This window comes from Dictyostelium purpureum (assembly GCF_000190715.1).
Source record: "Dictyostelium purpureum unplaced genomic scaffold DICPUscaffold_22, whole genome shotgun sequence".
NCBI lineage: Eukaryota > Evosea > Eumycetozoa > Dictyosteliales > Dictyosteliaceae > Dictyostelium > Dictyostelium purpureum.
Genome location: NW_003519359.1, coordinates 80427 through 93627, shown reverse-complemented (window position 1 = coordinate 93627; position 13201 = coordinate 80427). Strand labels below are relative to the sequence as shown.

General features: G+C 24.5%; 3 protein-coding genes across 3 annotated transcripts; 1 reads left to right on the top strand and 2 right to left on the bottom strand.

Annotated features, from left to right (window-relative positions):
• Nucleotides 1-1865: 1865 nt before the first annotated feature.
• DICPUDRAFT_27418 (uncharacterized protein) lies at nt 1866-4092 on the bottom strand (the record flags this gene model as incomplete). Its single annotated transcript, XM_003284247.1, has 3 exons — nt 1866-2993; nt 3062-3295; nt 3385-4092. The coding sequence occupies 3 exons, from the start codon at nt 4090-4092 to the stop codon at nt 1866-1868; spliced, it is 2070 nt and encodes a 689-aa protein (XP_003284295.1).
• Nucleotides 4093-5656: 1564 nt separating this feature from the next.
• On the top strand, nt 5657-11510 carry ABCG15 (uncharacterized protein; the record flags this gene model as incomplete). The annotated part of the gene is made up of 8 exons (XM_003284281.1): nt 5657-6120; nt 6256-6649; nt 6724-6982; nt 7058-8319; nt 8391-9002; nt 9074-9622; nt 9693-10476; nt 11218-11510. 8 exons carry the CDS (start codon nt 5657-5659, stop codon nt 11508-11510), a joined length of 4617 nt encoding a protein of 1538 aa, XP_003284329.1.
• Nucleotides 11511-12164: 654 nt separating this feature from the next.
• DICPUDRAFT_52831 (uncharacterized protein) lies at nt 12165-13058 on the bottom strand. Its single transcript, XM_003284246.1, has 4 exons — nt 12915-13058; nt 12592-12828; nt 12338-12522; nt 12165-12250 (listed from the first exon to the last, which is right to left on the bottom strand). The coding sequence occupies exons 1-4, from the start codon at nt 12979-12981 to the stop codon at nt 12182-12184; spliced, it is 558 nt and encodes a 185-aa protein (XP_003284294.1). The 5' UTR covers nt 12982-13058; the 3' UTR covers nt 12165-12181.
• Nucleotides 13059-13201: the final 143 nt, after the last annotated feature.

Here is a 13201-nt window from a genome sequence, read left to right as displayed (position 1 = left end):
AGCGCATTAATTTTTACAAATTGAAACTATTTTCCAAAAAAAAATTTTATATTGAGCATATAAACTTATATTTTATGGGAAAAACTAAACACTACAAGTTAGTTTTTAATTAAAAATTATAATAAAAAAAAAAAAGTGTGTGGTGGGATTATAATTTAGTTTTTTATTTTTTATTATTTATTAATTTCTTTTTTTTTTTTTTTAAAAATTTTTTTTTTTTTTTTTTTTTTTTTCCAATCATTCTTTATAATTTCAAAATAATAGAATCAAATAATAATACTTAAAAAAAAAACAATTAAAAAAAAAAAAAAAACTTATTATTAAAGGTGGAGATTATAGGGATGAGCCATTAAAAGCAACACAAGCTTACCTCGTATCGGGTTAGAAATTAGAAGAGATTATTGGAACGTGTTGGTATGAAAAATATAGAAGCTTTAAAAGAAATTATAGATTCTTTATTATAATTCAATAATAATAAAAAAAAAATTAAAAAAAAATAAAAAAAAATAATTAGTTTTTGTATTTCAAAATTTCGAAATATGATATGTAAATTATGTAATGATATTAATAATTTATTCATTAATCACAAAAAAGAATGCTATTATATACAAAAAAAAAAAAGCTATTACATTTGTAAAATAAAAAAATTGATTTATAAATTAAATTTTTTATAAATAAAAATAATATAACAGTCTCTCAAGTTTCCGAATCACACACGAATTGATGTTACCGTGCCCTAAAAATTTAAAATAAATTTTTAAAATTAATACTATTCTATACCAATGTATAGTAATTATTTTTATTTTTTTTTTTTTTTTTTTTTAAAAAAGCTTACTTAATAATATAATAAATATTATTAGTGTAAGCGACGGTGTTTATTTATATTAAAATATAAGAAGAAGTGGGTGTTGGGGTAAGGTTGGAACAACCTATCTAGTTTAAGATTTTTTTTTTTCTTAGATTTTTGTTCAATAGCAGGTGATTTCGGACTGCCTGATTGGTACGGAGTGTTTTTGATTGGTGTGGATATTTGGCTAACATTTCAAGTACGGTTTTTTTTTGAGGTGGTATTCATATTTGTTATGGCGGTTTTATTTTTTGCTTGTCTAGTTTTTTTTTTTTTAATCTTTGTACCCAATTCGTTCTCCGAAAAGATAAAAACATAAAAAATGACTCCCCGTCCGGGAATTGAACCCGGGCCTTTCGCGTGACAGGCGAAAATCCTCACCACTAGACCAACGGGGAAGTTGATGAAATTTTATTTTTTCATATTGTTCATGTCTCAAAATTTTTTTTTTTCAGGTTAGAGAAATTTGGCAAGATGCATGGAATTCAGATATATTTTGAGTGAAAATACCTATACACCTGGTAAGTTATAGAAATTTATCGATGAATTTTAAATAAAAATTAAATAACTAAAATTTTTCAACAAAAATTAAATAACTAAAATTAAATAATCGAAATTAAATTTTTTTAAAAAATAAATTAATAAAAGTCATGTTAACCTTTGCGCCATTCTTATTGAAGGGGTAAGTCAAAAAATTGTGCTTAGAAGTTAATACAAAAAATGTCTCAAAATTTTAAGAGGCAAACCAAGAAATTTAAATTATACAACTTATAAAGCCACCTAACATTATCGATGAAGTTAAAACAAAATAAAAAACAACAATTTCAATAACCATTAATGGTTACTTTAATTATTGATTTAAATCATTATAAAAAGTTATCTCGTATGTACACCCCCAATATTTTATTTAATTATTTGTATAATTAGCAAGATAGTATTAAGTTTTTGGGAAAAAAAAATATTTTATACATTAAATATTTAATTTATTATTTTATTTAAATATTTATTTTTCCGCGATTTATAAAAATTTATTAAAAGTATATTCTTTACTAATTGAAGCAAATTTTTCAGGGAAATCTTCTCTTGGACCCTTTGAAAGTCTACCATGATTACCACATAATGATTGATCTTTAATAAATAAACGGTCAGTTTTGTCATGTGATGGATTATTATCGAAATCGTAATATAAAACCAAATTTTGATAAATTTTAAATCTTTTTAATTTTTCTTCCGAGATTGACAATGGTTTATCTGTTTGACCTTCGAAACCAACAATATTATAATCTAAAGAAGGCTTATCCCAAATTAATTGCTTGATGTCTTGTTGAGATAATGACTTGTTGAAAATCATTATATTATCTAACTTACCATGGAATGAATGAGAATCTGGACCATTGCTTGTTCTACCAATTACCAATGGATGGCGGTTCTTTTTAGTTGGTGTGAAATTATCGTATACTGCGTCTTTATTACCGTTAATATAGAAACGTACTCTATTCTTATGTACATCAAAGTTATTACAATCGAATACGACTGCGACGTGATACCACAGATCATTTGAAATTGAGTTATGGCTTTCAAAGCAGTTATCACCAGCACAAAGACGAACAACCCCACGACCTGATTCTGTTTTTTGAATATCAAAATTAAAACCATCAATTTTACCAGCTTGATTTTTATCCAATATTCTTTGATCACCAAATGACAATGGTCTAACCCATGCCATTAATGTGTAATGGTCTTGTAAATTTAGTGAGCCTTTGCATGGGCTATTGTCTTGTTGAACTAAAATATGATCTCCTAAACCCTTCATCTCCAAGTATAGTGGTGTGTAGTGACTAAAAGAATGATCTACTGACATTGTTGATAAACGGTAGTCTCTATCTGCTTTTGTTAAATGCTTGCTTAACTCTTGACAAATTTTGCACTTTGTATTGATAGAGTTGATACAACGTTCTAATTTATCTATTACCTTTGGTTCCAATTCGCCCTTTTCTTTCCATTCAAAAAATCTCTTATAATCTACTTTTCCATCTTTAATATCTTTAATATATTTTATTACTTGATCAATAGTTTTGAAATCATTTAGATTTATTATAGATCCACTTGGTACCCAATTACTAATATCCTTTGTGCCCATATATATCTAAGAAAAAAAAATATTAATAAATTTATTACATATATTTATAATATTAAATAGATTTTAATACATACAGGTATGGCACCAGCGTACAAAGCTGTAAATACTTTTTCTGTAATATAATTTGTTGAGTTATCATTTTCAAAACAAATGACAAATTTATATTGCTTGTAAATATTCATATTATATTGAATTCTTTCATAGAGATTCTTGATTTGTGATTTTTTTTTAATAACAAGGTTTGTATTTGCTAAACAACTACCTAATGATTCAATTTGCAGTTTCTTTGACATGATTTCAACAAGTTTCTACATATTTAATAAATAAATAGTATTAGTATTAGTGTTAGTGTTATGAATGTACTATTATATTTAATAAATTAATTAAAAGTGCTTACAGTTCTAATTGAAGATAAACCGTCATTGCAATTTGATGAAATAAATACCATTGATTTCCTTTTAATAAAATCATCATCAGAGTGTTTGTTCAATAACAAATCCATTGTATTTTTGATGGAGTATGATGAATTGGGTGGACATGCTAGTGTAATATCTAAATCTTTAAATGTACTATTATAATATGAAATTCTGAGGTCCATTAAATTGTTATAACTATCACTATTTAAAATTGAATATTCTGATTTTGCTTTATAATGCATTAGACCGAATTTTTGATGAGGATGTTTCTCTGGCAAGCTTAGTGGTATTCTCTTCCAATTATCTTTATCTAAATAATATGGATCGAATAAAATTAAATGTGACTCTACCAACTCTTCTTGAACATTTGTAAATTTACATGATACTGGACAAACATTATTTTCATTGATTTCTATAATATCACCAGATTGCTGCTGCTGATTTAATATTTGCTCTTTTTGATTTTGTTTACTATTTTTATACTCTTTGATTTGTTCCTCTGTCAACAAGTAATTTGATTTTAAAATTGAAGTCCAATCACTATCCTCAGATACGGGGTCCCATAGAAACACTACAATTTCATTTTGTTTTCTACTGTCTAATAAATGTTTTGATACATATAAAGGATCTTGATATAAATTTAAATTGGGATTATATATTTGAATTTTAAATTCGCTATAAAATAACATTACAACAATTGATATTGTAATTAATAAAAACATTATCATAAATTTATGTTTTCTACTAATATTGTATATATAACCATTTCTTTTTTTTACTCCATTGTTACTATTATTATTACTATTACTAATTAAACTAGTTGTTGTGCTTTCTTTATCACTTGTCATTTTTTTTATTATTATTATATATTATTTATCATTATTTTTTTTTTAGTGTATGTGAGTTTAGTTATTATTTCAATGGGATAATCTATGATAGTAATTCTTTAATGATTAAATAAAAAAAAATAAATAAAAAGCGCAGTTATTATTGTAATATTTAAATAATTTTTAAAAAAAAAAAAAAAAAAATTAAAATACAAATTTTTAAAAATAAATATTGAATGTGTGTTTGTGTGGGTGTGGGTGTAATTGTGTTTTAATTTATGATTTGAAAAAAAAATTATAGTTTATTATTGGATAATAGGTACAAAACAATTCTAAATATATTAAATGAAAGAAAAAAAAACACTGCTATAGTTGATATGAGGGGTACATAGATTTAATAAACTTTTGAAACACAACAAATTTGATTATTTTTGAATTTTAAAACAATAAAAAAAAAAAAAAAAAAAAAAAGTTTTTTTTAATTTTTGAAAATTTTTTTTGAACGAATAATTTTCTGAATAATTTATTTTATTTTTTTAAATAAAAAGATTATTTAAAAAAATATAAAAAAAAGAAATATATTATATAAATATTATTTGTCATTTATTTATTAATTTTTATTTTTATTTTAATTATTTTTTTATTTTATTTTTATTATTATAATCATTTTTTTTTTTTTTAATTTATAATTTCGATTTTTTTTTTTTCTTGATATTAGAAAAAATAAACAAAACATCAATTGTTTACAATTTGAAAAAAAAAAAAAAAAAAAAAAAAAGGTTCAATTATTTAATTGGAATAACATAGGGAAATAATTTATCATAATAATTTCAAATCACCACCCTTAATTAAGAAAGATATCATAATTTTTCAATGTATTATTTTTTCAAAAATTATCTTTTTTAGTGTTGTTGCAAACAAATTTTTTTTGGACTGATAGCAATTTAAGAAAAAAATAAAAAAAAATAAAAAAAATAAAAAAAAATAAAAAATTTAATAAAAACGGACCGTTTTTTTTTTTTTTTGATTTATTTTTCATTTTTTTTTATTTTTTCGCTTTGACGTTGACATTAATTCTATTAATATAACTGACCAGGAAAAATTTGATTTATTTTGGCTTTTATTCACATTATATTTCCAATTTTGGTCGAATGAGGAAATCATGAATTTGTATGTTAGTGTTATTATTTTAATATTTTTTTTTTTAAATTTTTTAAATATTTTAAAATTTATTATAAATTTAACACTGAAAATCTTTTATTTTTTTTTTTTCTTTATAATAAAAACAAATAATTTTAAAAATAAAAATCTATTTATCTATTTTAAACCAAATAAATAAATATTTTTTTAGTTTGACAAAAAAAAAAAGATCAAGGAAAAAAAAAAAAAAAAAAATTTTAAAAAATAAAAATAGTTATAATTAAAAATGTCAAGAGAATATGAATTAAACAATTTACCAAATTTAGATAGTGGTGGGGATTATGGTGGAGATAATAACAATAATAATAATAATAATAATAATATTGTAGGCGCAAATTTAAGTGATTCAAATGAAAGCAATGATGAATTACCAATCACAGTTTCAAGAGGTTTGGATAATTTTAATAAGGTTGCAGACGAACTTGAAAAGGAATATAAGGATTATGTTACCCACGAACATGCATTAAAGGATATTGAAGCAACCTATGAGGAGACTGAGGAAGATTTCAAGTTACGTAATTATTTCGAAAATTCCCAGCGTATGGCACTCGAAAATGGGGGTAAACCTAAAAAGATGGGTGTTATCTTCAAGAACCTTACTGTTGTTGGTAAAGGTGCCGATGCTTCTATTATTTCAGATTTATCAACTCCTTTTATTGAATTATTTTCATTATTAAATCCAAAGAAATGGTATGTATAAAAAGGAATATTTATTTTAATTTTAATATTTAAATAAATTTTATTATTTAAATTTAAATTATTTAAATTTCATTTTTTTTCTTCATTTCAAATTTTTATATTAATTATTTTTATTTTTATATAAAGGAAATCCAATACATCAACATTCGATATTTTACATGATGTTACCGGATTTTGTAAGGATGGCCAAATGTTATTAGTCCTTGGTAGACCAGGTTCAGGATGCAGTACTTTGCTTCGTGTAATTTGTAACCAAAGAGAATCCTATGTTAAAGTAACTGGTGATGTTACATACGGTGGAATTCCAGCAACAGAATGGGGTCGTTATAAAGGTGAAGCTATTTATATCCCAGAAGAAGATAGTCATTACCCAACACTCACCGTTCGTGAAACTTTAGATTTTGCACTTAAATGTAAAACACCATCAAATCGTTTACCTGAAGAGAAGAAGCGTACCTTCAGAAGTAAAATCTTTAGTTTATTATTATCAATGTTTGGTATTGTTCATCAAGCTGATACCGTAAGTTATTTTAGTTTTATTATTTTATTTTTATTTTTATTTTTAATATTAACAATTATTTAAATTATTTATAGATGGTTGGTAATGAATTTGTAAGAGGTTTATCAGGTGGTGAAAGAAAAAGAATTACCATTGCAGAATCTATGGTTGCAGCATCATCAATTAATTGTTATGATTGCTCCACTAGAGGTTTAGATGCAGCATCAGCTTTTGATTATGCTAAATCTATTCGTATTATGTCTGATTCATTACACAAAACTACAGTTGCAACCTTTTATCAAGCATCTGACTCAATTTTCAATTTATTTGATAAAGTCCTAATTTTAGAAAAAGGTATGTTATATTTTAGTTGTTTCTTATGTTTTTTTAATGTGTCATATTATTAATACATATTTTAATTTAATATAGGTCGTTGTATTTATTTTGGTCCAACTAGTATGGCCAAAGAATACTTTTTAAATTTAGGTTTCCATTGTGAGGCAAGAAAATCAACACCAGACTTTTTAACAGGTGTTACAAATCCACAAGAAAGAAAGATTCAAGAAGGTTTTGAGGGCAGAGTTCCAGAAACTTCAGCTGATTTTGAAACCGCTTGGAAAAACTCAGCATTATATCAACAACAACTCGAAGAGCTCGAAGTTTATGAAAAGAAAGTTGAAATCGAGCAACCAAAAAATAATTTCATTCAAGAGGTTCGTTCACAAAAGAGTAAAACAACATCAAAGAAATCTGCTTATACTACCGGTTTCTGGGCTCAAGTTCTTGCTCTTACTATTCGTAATTATCAAATTATTTGGGGCGACAAATTCTCATTAATTTCTCGTTATTTCTCAACTATTATCCAAGCTATTCTCTATGGAACCTTATTCTTTAAAATGACAAATACTACCTTAGATGACGCTTATAATAGAGGAGGTGCTCTTTTTTGTACCATTCTTTTCAATGCATTATTATCTGAACAAGAATTACCAATAGCATTTTATGGTCGTAGAATTATTCAAAAACAACGTAGTTATGCAATGTATAGACCATCTGCTCTACATCTTGCTCAAGTCGCTACAGATATACCAGTTATCTTTGTTCAAGTGTTCCTCTTTTCATTCATTGTCTATTTTATGTATGGTTTGGAGCTCAGCGGATCAAAATTCTTTATATTTGTATTCACTTTAATTGGTTTCAGCTTATGCTTCAACAATCTTTACCGTCTTTGGGGCAACTTTACACCATCAGTCTATATCGCTCAAAATATTATGAATGTGTTGGTTATTACTCAATTCACTTATTCTGGATATTATATTCCATACGAAAAGATGAATAGATCACTTCAATGGTACTACTGGGCTAATCCAATCACATACGCCTATAAAGCATTAATGGCAAATGAATTTGCTGATATGAAGTTTGATTGCTTAGAAATGATTCCATACAGCAACGAGGTAAACTCTACAACTTATAGTGATCCAGCTTATAGAGCATGTCCAACTATTGCCGCCGATCCAGGTCAAAACTCTTTCTATGGTTCATCCTATTTATCAAAAGTTATGGATCTAAAATCAAATGATTTGGCTCTTAATGTTTGTGTTGTTTATCTTTTCTGGGTACTTTTCATTGTTATCAATTGTATTGTAATGGAGTTCTTCGATTGGACCAGCGGTGGTTATACATCTAAGGTTTGTATTATTATAATTTAATTCTCTTTTAAAAATAAATAGCATTTTATTAACTCATTTTCTCAAAATAGGTATATAAAAGAGGTAAAGCACCAAAAATGAATGATGTAGACGAAGAAAAAAGACAAAATGAAATGGTTGCAAATGCTACAAGTAATATGAAGGAAACTCTCAAAATGCCAGGTGGTATTTTTACATGGCAAAATATTAACTATACCGTTCCAGTTCCAGGGGGTACAAGATTATTATTGGATAATGTCGAAGGTTGGATCAAGCCAGGTCAAATGACTGCATTGATGGGTTCATCAGGTGCTGGTAAAACTACTTTACTCGATGTTTTAGCTAAAAGAAAAACAATTGGTGAAGTTAAAGGTAAATGTTACCTTAATGGTAAAGCTTTAGAAATGGATTTTGAACGTATTACTGGTTATGTTGAACAAATGGATGTTCATAATCCTGGTTTAACTGTTCGTGAAGCCCTTAGATTCTCAGCTAAACTTCGTCAAGAGCCACATATTCCATTAGAAGAAAAGTTTGCTTATGTAGAACAAGTTTTAGAAATGATGGAAATGAAACATTTAGGTGACGCTTTAATTGGTGATTTAGAAACTGGTGTTGGTATCTCAGTTGAGGAAAGAAAACGTTTAACTATTGGTGTAGAATTAGTTTCTAAACCTCATATTGTAAATATATTTTATATTATTTATCTTTTCATTTTAATGTTTATATTAATTGTTTATTATTTTTATTACAGCTTTTCCTTGATGAACCAACATCTGGTTTAGATGCCCAAAGTTCTTACAATATCATCAAATTTATTCGTAAACTTGCAGATGCTGGAATGCCATTGGTTTGTACAATCCATCAACCATCAAGTGTATTGTTTGAACATTTTGACCGTATTTTACTTTTAGCAAAAGGTGGTAAAACTGTTTATTTTGGTGATATTGGCGAAAAATCAAGTGTTCTTTTATCATATTTTGAACGTAATGGTTGCAGACCATGTAGCGAAAAAGAAAATCCAGCTGAATATATGTTGGAGTGTATTGGTGCAGGTGTTCATGGAAAAAGCGATAAAAATTGGCCAGAGTTATGGAAGGAATCCAATGAATATAGAGAAATCGAAAATGAATTACTTTCCCTTGAAGCTGCTGGCCCAATTAAAGGTCATGTAGATAATGGCAAACCACGTGAATTTGCCACTTCACTCTTTTTCCAAACCTGGGAAGTTTATAAACGTCTTAACCTCATTTGGTGGAGAGATCCATTCTATACTTATGGTACTTTAATCCAGTGTGCATTGGTAAATATTTTACATTATATATTAATTGTAAAAAAAAAAGTAAATATTAATATTTTTTTTTAATTCATAGGTTGGTTTGATGACAGGTTTTACTTTTTGGAATTTAGGTAATTCATCAACAGATATGAATCAACGTGTTTTCTTTGTATTTGAAGCAATTATTCTTGGCATTTTATTTATGTTTTTAGTTTTACCACAATTTATTACCCAAAAAGAATACTTTAAACGTGATTATGCAAGCAAGTTTTATTCATGGCTCCCATTCGCTGTTAGTATTGTCGTTGTCGAATTACCATTTGTTTTAGTATCTGGAACTATTTTCTTCTTTACATCATTCTGGACTGCTGGATTAGAGAGTAGCAATTCAAATAACTTTTATTTCTGGTTAATGTTCATCATGTTTATTTTCTTCTGCGTTTCATTTGGTCAAGCTGTTGGTGCCGTATGTTTTAATCTTACATTTGCTCTTAATGTGTTACCAATTTTAATTGTATTCTTTTTCCTCTTCTGTGGTCTTATGGTCCGTCCTGATGATATACCAATGTTTTATCGTGAATGGATATACAAACTTAACCCATGCACATACTTACTTGAAGGTCTAATTACAAATGTATTAAATCATGTCAATGTCAAATGTTCTTTAGACGATTTAGTAAAGTTCACAAAGTCACCTTTATATTCAACATGTGAAGAATATGCATTCGAATTTATCAATGGTACAACTAAAGGTACAGGTTATGTCGAAACAATCAACGAATTAACAAACGAATGTGGTTATTGTGCATATAAAAGTGGTCCAGAATATTTCGAAAATCATTTAGGTTGGTCATACTCCAACAGATGGCGTAACTTTGGTATAGTAACATCATTCTTCTTTTTCAATTCATTCTTAGTTATTATTTTTGTATACATAACAAGAAAAGGTAAAAGATAAAAATATTACTCTTCATTTGGATGAGGGAGTAATTATCAAATACCTCATTAAATTATAAAAATAAAATATTAAATTTATAAATAGATTATTTATAATTAACTTTACATCAAAAAAAAAAAAAATTCATTTTTTTTATTATGTTGGATCAACAAAATATCTTGTATTTAAATATCTTTAAAAAAATTTCAATTTATAAGGTACCAGTTAGACCCTAATTTTTAAAAATAGTTTATTAATAATAAAAAATATAATTATATAAAAGCAATAAAACAAAATAACAATATTAATTATTAGTATAGGGTTGGTGCATTGTAGGGGTTAACACTAAAGCACTTTAAAGATATAGAAAGCTTTGTATTTTTGTGTTCTTTGGTATTTTATTTTATGGTTCCATTTAATTATTATTTTTTTTTTTTTTTTTTTTTTTTTTTGATTTATTTTATGGTCACTTTAAAGTTTTTTATATAATCTCTTATTTTATTTTTATTTGTTTTTTTATAATTATTTTTAAAATATTATATTTCTTTTTTTATAAAAAAATACAATGAAATAAAATTTTTATTTATTTTATTTTAAAATTAAAATACATATAACTATTAAATATTTAAAATAAAAATGTATAAAAAATATTTATATATAATAATATTTTATATTAAAATAGTCTTATCAAATTCAAAAAATCTAGATCAAAAAAATGAAGGTTCAATAACTGAAATCGATGAGTTTAAAAGTGATGGATTTGAAAAGGTAATAAAGATAGTGGCTCCAATAATAATATTAGTTTTATTTCTATTTACAATGGTTTCAATAATTTTAATTAAAAGAAAACAATTTCAATCTATAAAAGATCAAATTACCGATATCAAAAAAATCCAAGATGATAATAGCTTTAATGAAGATTGTGAAAGTGCAAAGTGTGAAATAATGACAATAAAAAGTTGTTCATCCTATTAAAAAATATAAACAAATAAAAAGTTATATAAACTTAGTAAAAATAAAAATTAAATAAATATTACTATATTATTTTATTTTAAATAATTTATCAATTATTTGAGTGGTGTTAAATAAAAGATAATAATTTAAATGTGTTAATAAATAAAATGATTAATAAAAATTATTAAATATACTTTAAAAAGGGTATCATTTTATATGGACCACAAAATGTTCAAGTATTTTATAAGTGTGTTGATGGGGTGATATTTATATTTTATAATATAATTATATTATTATAATTTAATATGTACCTTTAAAAATTTGTAAGTATAGTTATTAGTGTACTTTTGTTTTTTATATTTTAAATATTAAGGTTATTAATATTAATATTATTATTAATTTGTTATCTTTTATTTTTATCACATTAATGTGATCAATTAAAAGTGAAGAGTTTATATATCACAAAGCTTTGGTTATTTATATTCTTTTTAATTTTCCGAAACCTTTTTTAAAAGTTTATGGCCAGGTTTTCCAACCCCACTATTAAATTTTAAAAAAAACCCTCTAAAAATCAACAAATATTTAAAAACTATATTTTGAAAAAAAAAAAAATAAACATAATGTTTATATTATTTTATTTTATTTTATTTTTATTTTATTTTTATTTTATTTTTTCTATATATATATTTTATTTACAATTCTGAATTATGGATTGAAATTGATAACATATTTTCAGTATTACAACCTGATTTACCTATTGACTATATGGAATAAAAAAAAATAAAAAAATCTATATTAATACTTAACATGTAAAATAAATCTATAAAATCGAAAAACTAATATCATACAGCTTTAAAATCTTCATAATCTAATTTTCCCTTTCCATTTACATCGGCTTCATTTAATGTTTCTTCAACAATACTTGAAATTTGTTCTTTTGTTAAATTTTTACCAACCATCATTGTTAAAATAGTTTCTATTTCGTCCCTTGTTATAAATCCGTCATTGTTTATGTCATAAATTTTAAAAAGAACTGTTGTAAAAAATTGTGTTAGTATGACTATACCCTGTTGGGTTCAATCTGTGCTTTGAAAATATTTACTTTTAATTTTATCTGTTTTATCTGCTTTTGGATGAAATGCTGAGAGGGTTTTAACAAATTGTTTGAAATTAACTTGACCATCTCTATTTACGTCAAAAATTGATATGATTCTTGGTAACATTGGGTTCATTGATAACTCTGGAATCTGATTAAAATCTTCTACATTTATCGAGCCTTTTTCTTCTTTGTCTAATCTTTTAAATCTTTTATATAGTTTTTTAATTTCTCTTTGTGTAACTGTAAATAATAATAATAATAAAAACAATATTATAAATTAATAAATATTATCTTACATATGATTATATTATTTATATTAATTTTACATAATAATGAATCCTCTCTAATCTCTTCGATCTCTTCTGTTCTTAAAGTTGATTTATTTACACCCATTTTATATTTTATTGTTTATATCAATTTGATATAAATTAAAAAAAAAAAAACAAAAAGATAATTAATGAAACAAAATGAACAAAAAAAAAAATTAATATACACAAACTGATCTTTAACAAAAAAAATAAAAAAAAAAAATTTAAAAAAAATTTAAAAAAAAAAAAAAGATTTTATTTTTAAATTTAAAAAATAAAAAAAAAATAAAAAAAATAAATAAATA